The sequence below is a fragment of the Capricornis sumatraensis genome, chromosome 8 (assembly GCF_032405125.1).
Source record: "Capricornis sumatraensis isolate serow.1 chromosome 8, serow.2, whole genome shotgun sequence".
NCBI classification, from domain to species: Eukaryota; Metazoa; Chordata; class Mammalia; order Artiodactyla; family Bovidae; genus Capricornis; species Capricornis sumatraensis.
In genome coordinates, this window is record NC_091076.1 from 81,391,947 (window position 1) to 81,407,931 (window position 15,985).

Here is a 15,985-nt window from a genome sequence, read left to right on the forward strand (position 1 = left end):
CGACAATTATTTTTTTCTCCTATAAAAAGGAAGCCCCTTAGTCTCTGGTCAAATTGAGGAGGAAAGGACTTGTCCAGTCTCCTTGGCACAAGGCAGCCTGCTGGGGCCAATCTGCCTGTTCCTTTGGTCAACTCTGCGGTCATTTGGGTGAGACAGGGAAGTCTCGAGAGAGATGCCTCAGTAGCTCCCCAAGCAATATCCAAGCGTAATGGGCTTGACCAGCTGCCCAGAGTGGAATCTCCCTTCTCTCCAACAAGCCCGTCCAACAGCTGGGCTCACATGAGGCATGGTTTTGAGGCTGAATGAGACACACACGCTCACACGCATGCACATGCTCACACATTCGCACACATAGCCCCAAGTGCCCATCTGGTTAGATACCCAATTTTTTTTTTTTATGCCAGCCAAAGTTTGGAAGACTGTTTCTTTGCCTGCAGCTTGTGAGTTGACATCTGTTGAAGTAATATTAGAATTCTGGATCACATAATCCACCCACTTGTCCAGACCTCCAGTCCAGGAGAATATTCAATGCAATTCTGCAACCACTGATCAACCTCATCATTTCTGATGAGAAGTTACTGTTTATGGCTCTGCATTGTGATTGTTCCAGGGGATCAGGAAAGGCAAGGAAAAGGCAGATTTTTGCAAAAGCAAAGTCAAAAGTTCATCCCCGTGAGGCATTGCTGGGAGCTGGTAGGAGGAAAAGCAGTGGGGTCGTGGAGAGAAGGCGGCTGGCGTCCTGTCCAGGTTGGTTCTGGCTGCTGTGCGCTGTGATGGACCAGTGCCCATGTCTATCAGTCGCCAGTGTTTTGAGCATCACAGCTGAAGAGAAGTTAGATGGTCAGAGGAGCTAGGCTCCTAGCCCTACCTGTGTGACCCTGGGCAAGTCAATCCCATTCCAGGGGCCTTAAGTTTCCCCATTATTTTACCATCTCCAAGGTCCCTTCCAGCCCTCAAAGTCTCATTCCATGCTTCTCTCTCAACACCCTTTGGTTGCATGTTCTTGCCCGACCAGCCACCTCCCTGACCCAAAAGGATAAGTTGCCTCCCACAACATGGATCACAGCCCTTCCACTGACCTTGACCTCCACCCAGACTTCTGCGCTCAAGGGCAGGGCAAAGTCAAAGAGAGTGGTGGTCACCCCAGCCTCCCCATCTTCCTAAAACTAGAGCATCGCCTGTCCACGCCCTGGGCCTGCCCCTCTTCGGAATCTTGGAATGCCCCGTCTCTGCCACTCCTTTTCCTATCGCGTATTCTGCCCCTGCTGCTCCTCTTGTTTGAGGCTGACATCCACCTTTCTCTGTGCCCTCCGGCCTCGGGGAAGCTGGTGACCTCCAGGCCTTTCTTCTTCAACTGCTTGTGGCCTGAAGAAGGCGATCACCTCCCCGCCCCCGTGCACAGCTCAGCAAGCACACCGGCAAACACCGCCAGGCTGCTCCGGGCCCCAAGGCCCCTGCTCACGTCTGTATCTTTCTGTTTCAGCCCTGAAAAGCCCACCTGAATTCCATGAACAAAGAAAACGTTTGGATAGTGCCAAGGTAACTTTCTGCAAACCTCCCATCTTTTTTATCTCAGACTCCAGGCTATGGATCTCCAGGTGCTAAGTTTGGGTAAATTTCTCCTACAATTGGCTGGTCCCCTCCCCCCACACTGTGTGGAATCTTCCTCCTAGGCTCAGAAAACTGTGGAAATAGGATCAGTGATGTTGGCTTCGAAACTGCTATTGGTGAGCTTTTTTTAAAAAAAATGTCCCCAGTCTTTCTGATGTCGGTAGGGGCATCCCTGCAAGGGGTTTTCAGAGAGACATGAAATGAGGTAGGTGAGGTGGGTTGGCAAGCTGGCCTCTCTTTCATGACAGGCATTTCTCAGTGATGAGCAGATGATTTTAAATCCAACTCAGTGGTAGAGTAAGGCCTCCGGATACGGGGCTTATTCGAGGCTATTTAAAGGCGAGAAGGTTTCCCTGGTGACTCAGTGATAAAGAATCCGCCTGCCAGTGCAGGAGATGCTGTCCTCAGTCCTTCCCTCAGTTGGGAAGATCCCCTGGAGAAGGAAATGGCAACCCACTCCAGTATTCTTGCCTGGAGAATCCCATGGTCAGAGGAGCCTGGCGGGCTACAGTCCGTGGGGTCCAATAAGTCGGACACGACTGAGTGACTAAACAACAATGGAAGGCTGAAGGAAGTCTGTTTATCTCTCTTTGAGCATTTGAGGTGGGGGGGATTAGCATGTATTCTATACCTTCAGAGCAAGTCTCTGCAACTTGAATTTATCGAGACTGTAAGTGCTAGTTAGGGAGCATCAGCAGTGCACCTAGAAGGAAGGCCAGCAGGCCCTTCTCCTGGGAGGCCACTGCTAGAGAATCCTAGCCTGGCGGCTAGCAAGAGGGTAGGGGAGCAGGGAAGGGCGGTGGAGCTCCAGGACTCCCTAGGGCTGCTCATGGGAGGCTGTGCTTCCTGCTGCCTGGAGAATAACTGCCTTTCATCCGAACTGGAGTGAGCCCCAGACCCCTCTTCAGGGGGCCAATACAGTGAGATCAGAACCCAGAAATGAGGGCCCTGAAGTCCAGTTATTGCTCTGCCACAGCCCACGCCATCTCTGCAGACAACTCCATCATCAAGAAAACTTTAAGACTCAATAAATACTACTTCTGTAAGTGTCCTTGCAGCGTCAATGTGGGTCTCAATCTGCAGGATTCTCATTTTCATATCCTGAGAGAAAACTCAAGGGAAAAACAGGAGGAGGACATGTGTTGTCATGTTATACTGGATGGGATGAGGTTACCTTTAATCCCTGACTCTAGTTAGTTTGTGACTCCTTTACAAAATAAGATTGGCTATAATATAAGCAGCATGATGATATCAGTTTTATTAGTATTTTATGAATAGGTACCTGTCTGCCCTTTAAGTTTGGAGCGCTGAGATGGACCAAAGCTTTTGACCTCTTTATCTTATTTCTCCATCCTGAAATTACTAGAGAGGTTTTGCTAGATGAGTCCTGCTTCATCAAAATGTAGAACAGGGATATTTGCATGTTTCATTTGTAAGAAAGGAATGCTTTTTCCTTTTGAGAGAAAAGGGGTCTCTTTTAAAGTTAAAATTAGATGATTCAACTGTATGATACTGAGTGGAATTTATTCCATGTTTGTGTCCAACAGCCTGAAGACACCCTGAAGCGCAAGGCAAGAAGCAGATCCGACCGTGCAGCCGTGGTGAAAATGCACATACTCCAAGGTAGGGCTGCCCAAAATCATTAAACCAGTACCACTCAGTGAGAAGGGAACAGGGACCATTCTTCAAGGTTCTTTGTCTCTGCTCAGTGGCTGAGTCCTCTTAGAAAGGAGCTACTTCCATCCCAAAGTGGTTTTTGAGCTGTCATCTAGTCATTCAAGGCCGTGTTGATGGCCAAATCGAGAAGCCATATGGTGGCCCAGAAGGTACCACACTTGGGGTCCAATCTGAGCTGCACCACTGCTCAGCTTTCTCTGAGCACACAGGGCATGTCCAACATATATCAACTTCCTTTAAAATGTCCATCCTTCACACCAGTAATAAATGTTTAGTTTCGAAAAGGTTTCCCTGGTGGCTCAGCAGTAAAGAATCTGCCTGCAAAGCAGCAGTCTCAGGTTCGATCCCTGGGTTGGGAAGATCCCCTGGAGGAGGGCATGGCAACCCACTCCAGTATTCATGCCTGGAGAATCCCATGGACAGAGGAGGCTGGCGGGGTACAGTCCATCGGGTCACAAAAGAGTTGGACACGACTGAAGCCACTGAGCCTGCAAGGCTTACAAAATGATGTCTACTGAGGAGACCAGAAAACAAAACTATATTCACAGTCAAATTCAGGAAAGCAAAGTATATGCATAAATTGTATTTATAGTCAGATTCTATGATGAAAAGATAAAGACCTAACAATAAATACTGTGTAAATAATTTAGAAATACACCCAATAATTAAAAACAGTAGATTCTAAGTGGAAGAGATTTCCCAATGCTTTCATTTCTTTTGCATAATTTTTTTAACATTTTCTACACTTACAGCAATGTATAAGAATACGTAATCAAAAAAGGAACGTTATCTGTTTCATCTTTACCATCTTGAATTAAAATATCAGGCTATGAACCCCAAGAATTGGACACAACTGAGCAACTTAGCACACACACGCATTCATGGAACAGTGGTACTATGAGGTCTGGAAAGATCTCGCCTTCTAAATTTTCAGAGTTGAGCAGAAAGCGGCAGACTCTCATGGAACCCTAACTTCCAGTTCTGCCTTATTGCAACAACTGGCTTTCAAGACTCTCTTCCATGTTCTTGCACAGAAATAAGTCAGGGCCTCGCCCAGAGAGGAATAAAGAGTGATTTACAGCTTGTCAGTGATCTTTCTCACCCTCCCAGTGATGAGAAGCTAATATGTTCTTTTTTAAATCCCTGTTTTATTAAATAACCATTTTGTTGGATATATTCAGTTTCTTAAATCCCTGTTTAATTAAATAACCATTTCTCTCCAAAACTGTTTCTCTTTTACAACCAGATCAGGACATTTGAATCAGTTAGTATCACAACCTCAACAGGTCTGAAACCCTTGAGAAGTCATGCTACCGCAGTTGTTAGAACTGAGTTGGATTGTTTAGTCCCTTCAGTCATGTCTGACTCTTTCGCAACCCCGTGGACTATAGCCCGCCAGGCTTTCCATCCATGGGATTTCCCAGGCAAGAATACTGGAGTGGGTTGCCATTTCCTTCCCCAGGGGCCTCCCGACCCAGGGATCAAACCTTCGTCTCCTGCAGCTCCTATATTGCAGGCAAATTTTTTACCGCTGAGCCACTAGGGAAGCCCCAATTATAACAATAGATAATAGTTACTGCCAGCTCATCATGGGCCAGGTAGTACCCAGGTCTCCTGCATTTCGGGCAGATTCTTTACCAGCTGAGCCATGAGGGACGCACATACAGACTGGATGGGCATGCAAATAGTGTCATTTAAAGTCAGTAAACGAGGCAGGCCCTGTGGACTGTTTACTTCCAGAATTGACAGATTGCACATTTTTCTCCCAAAATCCTCACAAAGCCAGTTTCTCTAACATTTCTATGCTCTTCAATTTGCCTTTATTTGGAACTGTCTGGTCTTTGCTGCTAATCCATGTGAAATGAGGATGATTGCATCGAAAATTTATTAGGATGGTGGCATACAATGTGTCAGAGTGTGTGGGTTACAGAAGCAAGAAACAGAATAAAAATAAAACCACAAAAATGACATCAAATTCTAGAGCCAGTCCTCTTGATTTTAACCCCTCAGCTTCCACTGCAGAAAGATCGGTTCCGACTGCCCAGATGAAGCTGAAAAGAGCCCGTCTCGCAGATGACCTCAACGAAAAGATTGCTCTCCGGCCGGGGCCGCTGGAGCTGGTGGAGAAGAACATACTCCCTGTGGACTCCGCTGTGAAGGAGGCCATTAAAGGTAGTTAGCACCAATGGCAGGCTTCCTCCGTGCTGGGGTCTGGAGGCAGCCATGGCTCTGAAGTGCTGGGGTCCTGGGGGTGAAGGCGTCTCACTAAACAAGAGTCTATCCAGGGGTTACTGTCCCAAAATGTTCCCAGAAATCCCAGGAACAAGGAAGAAATTCCCAGCCACCCCCCTCCAACGTCGGGTTGACATAGACCAGGGTGGTTCTGGTCAAGCAGGTCAGAACGTCTCCCCCATGGGAATCCATCACTCTGGAGTCGTGATGCCCCTTGGTTCCCTCTTTTAAAAGGGTGGAGACTGGCAGAACAGAAAGAGCTCTGGACCCAAGTGGGAAGAACTGGGCGCTAAGCCCAGTTTTTGCTCTGTGGGTTGAAAACTGTTAGTTACTCAATTGTGTCTGACTCTTTGCGACCCCATGGACTGTAGCCCGCCAGGCTCCTCTGTCCAGGGAATTGTCCAGACAAGAATACTGGAGTGGATAACCATTTCCTTCTCCAGGGGATCTTCCCAACCCATGGATCGAACCCAGGACTCCTACATTGCAAACAGATTCTTTACTGTCTGAGCTACCAGGGAAGCCCCCCTCCAAAAAAAAAAAAAAAATATATATATATATATATATATATATACACACACAAAATGTATCTTTAAAAAGCTGATCCTCTATCTGTCACAAATATTACGTATCCTTTTATCAACATGTCCTTTACCGTTTTTGTTTGTTTTGTTTCTGTCCTTTGTCTTTTGATTTTCTGTGTAGTGCATTTTACCTGTAGCAGTTTTTCATTTCTGTATAGTTCAATCTCTTAATCTTTTTCTTTGAGTTTCCGAATGTTATTGCTTACTGAAAACACTTCTTAGCTCAAGAATGGAGTTATTCACCTATTCTGTTTTCTAACATGTTTATACTTCATTTTTATATTTCAGTCTTTAAGCTGAAATATAAAAGTATTTATACTTTTATATATGAGAGTGCATGGTTTAGGAGACAAGGTTTAGTTTTCTTTTTTCCACAATGTTAGTGGTTTATTTTATAATGTGTCTTGATCTCTGTCTTCACAAGGATGTTTTACATTGGCCTGATTTTTCTCATGTTTCTTGGCTATTCTGACAAGTTTCTGGTTGGTGATATTTAGGATCAGTTTGTTATATGCCAGCTTCAATCCTGTTAGAATGTTGTTCGGGATTGCAGTGACTTTATAGGTTAAGTTATGGTGAATTCATATGTTTAAATTATACGAATTCTTCTGTGGCAAAAAGATAGAATCTCTCTTCACCTACACAAGCCTTTTTTTAAAATTTCCCATGGTAAGGTTTTCAAAAATAAATTCATATCAGTTATTGCTTGCGTGTGGGAAACCTATTAATTTTGCACATTTATTTTGTAACTGGGGCACTTCGAAGATTTTCTTAATAGTTCCAGTAGTTTCTTGTTTTATCTTAAATTGCTTGGATATATAATCACATCATCTACAAATAATGAAGATGTGCCTTCTGCTTTGTTTCTCCTTTCTGTCTGGAAACACTGGCTGGTTGTTGAAAAGAAACATCAAGGAATTATTAGTAAATTGCAAAATATCATTTGAAGTTACATGCAGTATGTTTCATAGCACAAATTATATATAATTTTGTGTATTTTATTTATAAATTACCTATTTGTTTTATAAATAATATATAAATGATAGCCATAGAGTATATCATAGAAGTCTAATAATATATATATTTTATTATACATGAAATATACAAGTGTGTATCTAACCTATAAAATTATGTGTATGAATTCTATGAAGCACATATAATTTATATCTTTACATTATGCAGCTTTATATGTAATTTAATAATTATTGATATATTACATAGAAGAAAATTATTATTATTGCTATATTGCCAGTGCTTCAGAAACAGTATTATAATGTTATATATTGGATTGGCCAAAAAGTTAGTCCAGTTTTATTTGTGATGTTGATGATAACACTTTTGTTTGATTCAGTCTTCCTTGGGAATTTCTCCAGTCATTCACCTCTAAATATGATACTGACTTTTGCTATAAGCAGATATTCTAAGGAAGTGTTTGTTCTATTCCATTATTAACAGTAGCTTGTAAGATGTATGCTTAGTTTTTAAAATGCTTTCCACGTTCATGAAAAGATGACCATTTGAGTTTCTCCCTTCTAGGAACGTGGTACTACTGTCTTTCTTAATCATCCTTGTATTTCTGGAAATAAATCCTACATGGATATTTCCCCCCTAGAAATTGCTAATATTTTATTTGCGAATTTTACATCTCTTTTGTTATTAGTTGGGATAACAGAAGCTGCTAACCAAACCACAAAATTTCAGCTGCTTAACAGACATTTATTTCTTATTTATAAACGGTCCAGAGAGGGTTTTCTTCTATGGCAAACGTTTCAGGCACACAGACTCCTTTGATCTTGCTACTCCATCATCCCCTAGCACGAAGGTGGCAAACTTAAAGAGCTAGATAGTAAGCAAGCTCTCCGAGCTGTCACAACGACTCAGCTCAGCCATCATAGTGGAAGAGGAGCCACGGGCAATACATAAACAAATGGGGATGGCTGTGTTCCAATAAAACTTTATTTACAAAAACAGACAGCAGGCTCACCAGCTATAAATTTGCCAACGTGTGCCCTGCAGCCTTATCATCCTCCAAATCTAGCCAGGGAAGAGGAAAGAGAGGAACAGCAATTTCACAGAAATATCTCTATACCATGGAAGGGGGAAGAGGTGTAAATTTTAACAAGTAGCTTTTGATCAAGAGCCTGAACAAGAGTCATGCTGTGGGCACAGAGAAAAAGAGCACCTGAGAAGTAACTGATATGCATTGTTAGATACTGGGAGAATGTGTCAGTGTGGATAAAAGGAAGAGTCACAGATGACCATCCTTGGTTTCCCTGTTGGTCAGCTAGTTAAACGGCAGCCATGTATCACGATGGGGACTGTGAGCAGAGGAGCAGATCAGGGGAGAGATGATGAATTCCTGTTTCATGTTGCAGTGAGGGATCCACAGGAACTCCAGGGGCAGGGGTTCAGTAAGCAGGGGTTTCTACCGAACTAGACTGCAGAAGAAAGTCTTGGCCTAGAGCTGCAGACTTAGAAGACTATGGAAAGTTAAACTGGTGGACTTGCTAAGAGATCCCTTTCATGTATTCATTTCTTCATTTAATGTTTATGGAGCATCTTCTGTGTGTCAAGCACTATTCCAAGTGTTTGCGATATATTAATGAACAACACCTACAAAAATGTCTGCTCTAGCAGAGCTTATATTCTAGTACAGGAGACACAGATGATCAGCAAAACCCGTGAATAATTATATATCCTAATAAAAAGTGATAAATGGTGTGAAAATAGAAGTTGTGCAGGGTACAGAGTGCCCAGTAGAGGGTGGTTGGGGGGATGGAAGGAAGTATGAATTAAAGATTTTAAAATTTAAAAAAATAATAAAAAATAAAAAAAATTAAAAAAAAAAAAGCAAAGAGAATAATGTATAAACAGAGGTAGGGATCTGTGAAGAATAAAGAGAAGGAAAAGCTAGAGAAAAGGTTGGCGGAGGCTGACCTCATCCAGGGAACCCCCATGCATCAGCCTGTTAGCGGCAATCTTTCAACATGCGTGAATTTCTACCAGCAAGGCAGTGGCATCTTCAGTTCCGTCTCTCAGTCATATCCAACTCTTTGCAACCCCATGGACTGCAGCACGCCAGGCTTCCTGTCTATCACCAACTCCCGGAGCTTACTCAAACTCATGTCCATTGAGTTGGTGATGCCATCCAACCATCTCATCCTCTGTCATCCCCTCCTCCTCCCGCCTTCAATCCTTCCCAGCATCAGGGTCTTGAGTGGCATCTTACGACATGTCATAAAATTCTTACGACATCTTATGACATGGCATCTATCTTATGACATGTCATAGGGACAGAGGAAGCTTCTCAGAGACCAGCTGTAGAAATAGCCCTCTGAGTAACCCTTCCACTGGCACTGATGGTCCCCACCCTTCTCCTGGCTGTCACTTCTCTGGATCTCATCCTCCACCCTCAGCAAAGCAGCGACTCGGGGTGGTGGTTTTCTGTGTATTGTTCTCCTGGCCTCTGTGTATTTTCCTTCCTTGGTCCACGCGCCTTTCCAGATGTGTTTACATTTTCCAGCTCCCTCCGCAGCTGTGCGTCTGTGTTTCTGCCAATCCCAGAGCGAAACTCCCACTGTCTTCTTCCCCCGACGCCCCCGCCCAGGTTTTATTCAAGACCAGTTTTTCTTCAACACAAAGATGAAATAAACTAGAACATCTCACAAGGAGGCTGTTGACAGAGAACCAGCCCCCACTGTGGGGTTTTTCTTCTCCTTGGCAGATGTCCCCACCCTTGCCCTCAGCTGAGTGACTCTAGCAAATCTTTCCCGCTACGCCTTCCTCTCCTTTGGGGTGCCAGCCAACCATCACTCTTCCAGCCTGCAGGCTTGTTTTCTGAGTCAGGTAGAAGTTTACAGATTCCAGCTGGAGGAAATTTAAGCTTGTGTGGGCTACAGTGATATGATGTGAAAGAAAAGGGGGCTTGTTTTTTAGGTTCTTTTTTGTTTGTTTTGGTTTTTATGTATTTTTAGTTGGAGGATAATTGCTTTACAATACTGTGTCTGCTTTACAAAACTTGCTTTACAAAACTGGTCTGCCATGCATCAACATGAATCAGCCAAAGGTATACCTATGTCCCCCACTCCTTGAGCCCTCCTCCCACCTCCTTCCCCATCCCACCCCTCTAGGTTGTCACAGAGCCCCAGCTTTGGGCTCCCTGCATCACACAGCGAATTCCCAATGGCAATCTGTTTTACATATGGTAATATGTGTGTTTCCGTGCTGCTCTCTCAGTTCGTCCCTCCCTCTCCTTCCCCCACTGTGCCCACAAGTCTGTTTTCCATGTCTACGTCTCCCTTGCTGCCCTGCAGAGACGTTCATCAGTACCATCCTTCTAGATCCACATATATGCATTAGTATACAATATTTGGTTTTCTCTTTCTGACTTACTTCACTCTATATAATTGGTTCTAGGTTTACCTACCTCTTTAGAAGTGACTCAAATGTGTTCCTTTTGTATGGCTGAGTAATATTCCATTGTATATATGCACTACAGCTTCTTTATCCATTCATCTGTTGATGGACCCTAGGTTGCTTCCATGTCCTAGCTATGGTAAATACCAGGTTTTCTGATTTTACTGACACCAAAGGAGACTCGGGGGTGCCTCGTGGCTACATCTCACAGCCGACACCTGTTTTTCTGTTACTCCTACTTAGAAAACCCCCAACAGCCTCTCCCCCTCTCTCAGGCCAGAACACTGACTGTAACAGGTATGGTGAGGGAGTGATACCTTGCGAGACCAGAAGTTGTGCACTGGAGTTGAGCCTGGCTTTGCTCTCCTTGTGTATAGCCATTGTCACTTCACACTCTCAGCTTGGAGAGCTCTCCTCCAAGCTGGTTAATCCTCTCTTTGGTCATCCGAGTATCTCCTTCACTGCCAGGAGCATCCCTTAGCTACCAAGGAAGCTGTTATTGTCCAGAGGCCTGGCTTCTGCTTGAGGAAGGGAGAACCCTGGCTGGCTTTCTCAGCTGGGGTCCTGGTGTCCTGCTCCAGTGGGCAAGCTGGAGGGTTGCTGGGGTCCTGGTGCCCTGCCCCAGTGGGCAAGCTCCTCCACCCTAAAGCGTCCTCGTCTTTTCCTCAGGTTGAGCCAGGCTTCCCATCTGAATGCCTGAATTTGTTTTTTCAGCTCCTTTTAAAAAAAACTGAACCTGCAATTCAGAATGAAAAGAAAGTGAAAGTCACTCAGCTGTGCCTGATTCTTTGCAACCCCATGTATGAACCATAGCCCACCAGGCTCCTCTGTCCATGGGATTCTCCAGGCATGAATACTGGAGTGGGTAGCCATTCTTTTCTCCAGGTGATCTTCCTGACCCAGGGATTGAACGTGGGTCTCCTGTATTGCAGGTGGATTCTTTCATGATCTGAGCCACCAGTGACGCCTGATTCAGAATATACAGCCCCATTTTCAAAGATAAAGTAATTCTTTCTATCACTGTAACCTTTCAACACGGAAGCAACATTTCTGTCCCTGGGGGATGGCCCAGAAACCATCCGTTTAAGTGTCATGTACATTTTTCTAAAAGATCCTACGATAGTCTTAGCTCACTTATAACCCCAAGGCTAAGACTTTATAATAAAACAAAACAAAAATTCTTGTTTACTAGGAATCTAGTCATCCTTCAGACTCTCTGGAAGTCTCAACACTCTCTAATCGTCCATTTTGAAGGCAAATAGACACTAACCATGGCCCCTAAACCAGATGGTGGGGTCATTTGCTTTGGCATAACTTTCTCATGACCAGAATCTATCATTCCATAATGAGAAAGGATTTCCAAAGTGCAAATGATCCTTAGGGGAAAGAAACATGTGATAAATACTTCTCTGAGGAAGATTCTAGAAAAGGTGGTGGGAAAAGAGAACCAGGAAGCCAGTAGCTTTGGGGGTCGGGGATGTCAGGGAGGAAAGTTAAGGTTCTCTAAGATGATGTTAATGTATCTTTACCCACCTAACAATCTTCTTTGTTCCTGGAGAATTGGTTTCAATAGTTGATACAGGACAAGTGCTGATGCAGCTTAACTGTTTTTTCCCAACTCCTGTAGTCCTTAGCATCAGGGTCTGTCTAGAGACTTAAAGTCAGTTTCTTTTTTTTTCTTTTTAAACTTTTTATTTTGTATTGGAATATAGCCAATTAACAATGTTATAATAGTTTCAGGTAGACAGCAAAGGGATTCAGCAATACACATACATATAATGAATATGTGTACTGTAATATGTATGTATGTAAACAGTCAGACACAACTGAGTGAGTAAGCACAGAGCACAGCACATAGAAAGCAAGGCGTTAGTCACTCAGCTGTGTCCTGCCCTTTGCAAACCCATGCACTGTCGCCTGCCAGGTTCCTCTCTCCATGGGTTTTCCTAGGCAAGAATCTTACTGACTCAGGGATGGAACCTGAGTCTCCCACATTGCAGGCAGATTCTTTACCATCTGGGTCACCAGGGAAGTCCCTGGGTCAGGAAGATTCCCTGGAGAAGGGCATGGCAACTCACTCCAGTATTCTTGCCTGAAGAATCCCATGGATAGAGGAGCCTGATGGACTACAGTCCATGGGGTCACGAAGAGTCAGACACAACTGAGCAACTAACACTTTTATTTTCATGTATATATATTCTCCCCTAATAAAGTCAATTTCTAAAGTGCCAGGAATTTGAGGTAAAGGAATGCTTGTTTCTCCAAAGTCCCATGTCCACCTATTCTCTTCCTGAAGCCATCTGATCCCCTTCAAGAGCCGTGGGCTCCACGGTCTTTGTTGGACAGTTCAACCAGTCTCCTCCAGACTGTAGTATCCTCAGTGTATAGGAACCTCTTTAGGCGGGAGCTGCATTTAAACTAGCTCCTGGCACCGGACCACCTCCTCCCTCAGGAAGTGGATTTGGCTTCCGCTTCTTCCAGGAGGATGTTAGGAGAAGGTCTGACTGAGAATTAAAATAGCCGTCATATGCGCACTGCTCAGGCTTGCATACAGATAAGCCAGTGAAGTTCGTTCTCATGTTCCACCCCCTGCATTCCAGCCCTTGGTGCAGATCCAGAGGCAAGGTAACCAGGACCCTGACTATCTTACTGTAATCTCGGAATTTTAAATGTTTATACAGAGGAAAGTCCAACTGACTCATTCATCTAATCACTTCCGAGAGAGAGAGAGAGAAAGAGGAGTAGGGGTGCGCCAAGGGGCCAGACTGAGATCCCCAAGAGGCCAGGCCCGGAGTCAGCCCTGTGGGCATAGCTGCAGGGTGATGTCAGGACTTCCCGAAGCGGGTCCTTGTCATCACATGGGCCGACGTGTCTCCAGGGACAATAGCCAGCGCCCTACTCTCCAGCAGCTCCCAGCGAGCCCCAGGAGATTGGAGCAGGGGCCCTGGGTCACAACACGGAGCCGATAGACACTGCTTGTTCCTGCGGCAGCCAGATAAGGTGACCTCTGTCCCTCTTCACCGAGCCTGGTCTGAACCAGACAAGAGAGGGGGGAGCGCACAGCCTTTCCTGCAATGTCCCTTGTGCTCTGGGGAAGGTCTGCTTCACTTTCCCAGAAGGAACCTCTCAGTGTTTCTGGCTCCAGAGTTGTGCTGACTTTTGCACAGCTAACCACAGGATCAACTGCCTCTTGGGTGGTCTTCTTTAAAATTTTTGATCATGGTGAACTTGAGACAAGCAGACACTCCTACCAAAACCAATAGTAACAACAACAGCTAGAAATGATTGGACGCTTGTGTGTCAGGAACCTTGTGAATAACATATAACATATGTCAACCTCAATGCTTTTTTATTTTAAGAAAGCTATCTCATTGATTTTTTAAAAAAATACCTATTTATTAGTTTGGCCGCCCTGGATATTAGTTGTTGCGTGCTGGGCTTCCCAGGTGGCACTAGTGGTAAAGAATTTGCCTGCAGTGCAGAAGACATAACAGACCTGTGTTCGATCCCTGGGTCGGGAAGGTCCCCTGGAGGAGGGCTTGGCAACCCAGTCCAGTATTCTTGCCTGGACAATCCCATGGACAGCAGAGCCTGGTGAGCTACAGTCTATGGGGTCGCGAAGAATCAGACATGACTGAGTGACTGAGCGTGCACTCGCAGTGTCAGAGTGGAAAGGACATGCTGATTTATGACCGTGACAGCAGGGCTCCACAGTCCTCCCACGCCTTCTCTGAGACAACGGCAACAGACTGTCGCGATACCCTGCCTGCTTTCTTCTCACAGTCAGGGTGTCACGCTCGTTCCCTCAGATCTCAAAAACTCAAGTAAAAGATGTCATGAAGGATGGAGCTGTCCTTAGCACACATATGCAGGAACAGGGACACGGCTGATTTCTGTGTCATCAGTGCCACCTCACCCACCAGCCCAGCAGGTCTTAACATATTCCCGAAACAGCACACATCTGACAACCTCCCTGGAGGAAAATCGATTTTGCCACCCCCTCTGCTGGGACCCTGAGCATTCGAAGGCTGGACCTGCAGTCTTAGCTCAATCTCTAGGGAACTGGGGCCAGCCTGGACCCTGTGATGACCTCCTCTACAAAACAGGGATGAGAGATTGCAGTCCTTACTCTGACTTCCTGGGCCATTCTGAAGCCAAACACAAGTTGACCGTTTGTGTTGCTGCTCACTGCTAAATGGACTGCTGATATGAACTTCTATCTTTTGTGTGTGGTGGGGTGGGGGGCAGTTGTTTGTTTTTTAGTGTTTGTTTATTTATTTGGCTGCGCTGGGCCTTAGTTGCACACAGGATCTTCGATCTTCATTGCAGCACGAGGGATCTTTTTTGTTGTGATGTGTGAGATCTAGTTCCCTGACCAGGGACCAAGCCCAGGCCCCCTGCATTGGGAGCATGGAGTCTTAGCCACTGGACCACCCGGGGAAGTCGCACAAACCACTATTTTCATCATTTGTTACCTTTCCACTTAAAATCACTGAAGGGGAGTAGTCAGGGAACAAGGGAAATTTTCTCTCTTTTTCCATCCCCACCCTTCTTATGATATTTCTACATGAGTTAGAACCCTTGGACAACTTTGTGGTTTAATTAATTCACTCTCATTTGTATGAGTTTCAGATGTGATACTGTTGTGTGGAGTGGGGAGTGGGGGTTGGGGGGCAGGGAGGCAGGGGGTGAGTTCTTTGTCACATAAAGGGTCAGATCACACAGAGAAGATCCGTACCTGTTCAGCCTGAAGCAAGTGGGGAAGGAATATAAGATGCTAAAGCTCGGCCATCAAGGGTCCTACTGGGCAGAGGAGGCTGACTGCCCCCAGGGGCTGGCACAGTCAGCGTTGGGCTCTCTGAGTCGGTGTGTGCTCAGGCCCTGTGCCAAGTAAACCCTAACAAAATGCTGCAATTTCTGGGGATCAGTTCAGTTCAGTTGCTCAGTCATGTCCGACTCTTTGTGACCCCATGGACTGCAGCACACCAGGCTCCCCGATCTATCACCAACTCCCAGAGCTTGCTCAAACTCATGTCCATCACGTTGGTGATGCCATCCAACCATCTCATCCTGTGTCATCCCCTTCTCCTTCTGCCTTCAATCTTTACCAGCATCAGGGTCTTTTCTAATGAGTCAGTTCTTCGCATCAAGTGGCCAAAGTATTGGAGCTTCAACTTCAGCATCAGCTCTTCCAGTGAATATTCAGGACTGATTTCCTTTAGGATTGACTGGTTTGATCTCCTTGCTGTCCAAGGGACTCTCAAGAGTCTTCTCCAACTGTTCAAAGTATCAGTTCTTCGGTACTCAGACTTCTTTATGGCCCAGCTCACATCTGTACATGACTACTGGAAAGACCATAATTTTGACTAGATGGACCTTTGTTGCAAAGTAATGTCTCTGCTTTTTAATTCACTATCTAGGTTGGCTATAGCTTTTCTTCCAAGGAGCAAGCGTCTTTTGATTTT

The 15,985-nt window shown here is 45.2% G+C and overlaps 1 protein-coding gene across 2 annotated transcripts in view; it reads left to right on the forward strand.

Annotated features, from left to right (window-relative positions):
- Positions 1 to 1,218: 1,218 nt before the first annotated feature.
- Positions 1,219 to 15,985, forward strand: part of MYOCD (myocardin) — a 41,763-nt gene continuing 26,996 nt past the window's right edge. The window contains exons 1-4 of one of the 2 annotated variants that reach the window (XM_068978027.1): positions 1,219 to 1,225; positions 1,484 to 1,539; positions 3,159 to 3,234; positions 5,299 to 5,460. In XM_068978027.1, coding sequence (XP_068834128.1) covers positions 1,219 to 1,225; positions 1,484 to 1,539; positions 3,159 to 3,234; positions 5,299 to 5,460 — 301 coding nt within the window. Of the gene's footprint in view, positions 1,226 to 1,483; positions 1,540 to 3,158; positions 3,235 to 5,298; positions 5,461 to 15,985 lie in introns of those variants that run through there. The other variant, XM_068978028.1, reaches the window with a different exon arrangement.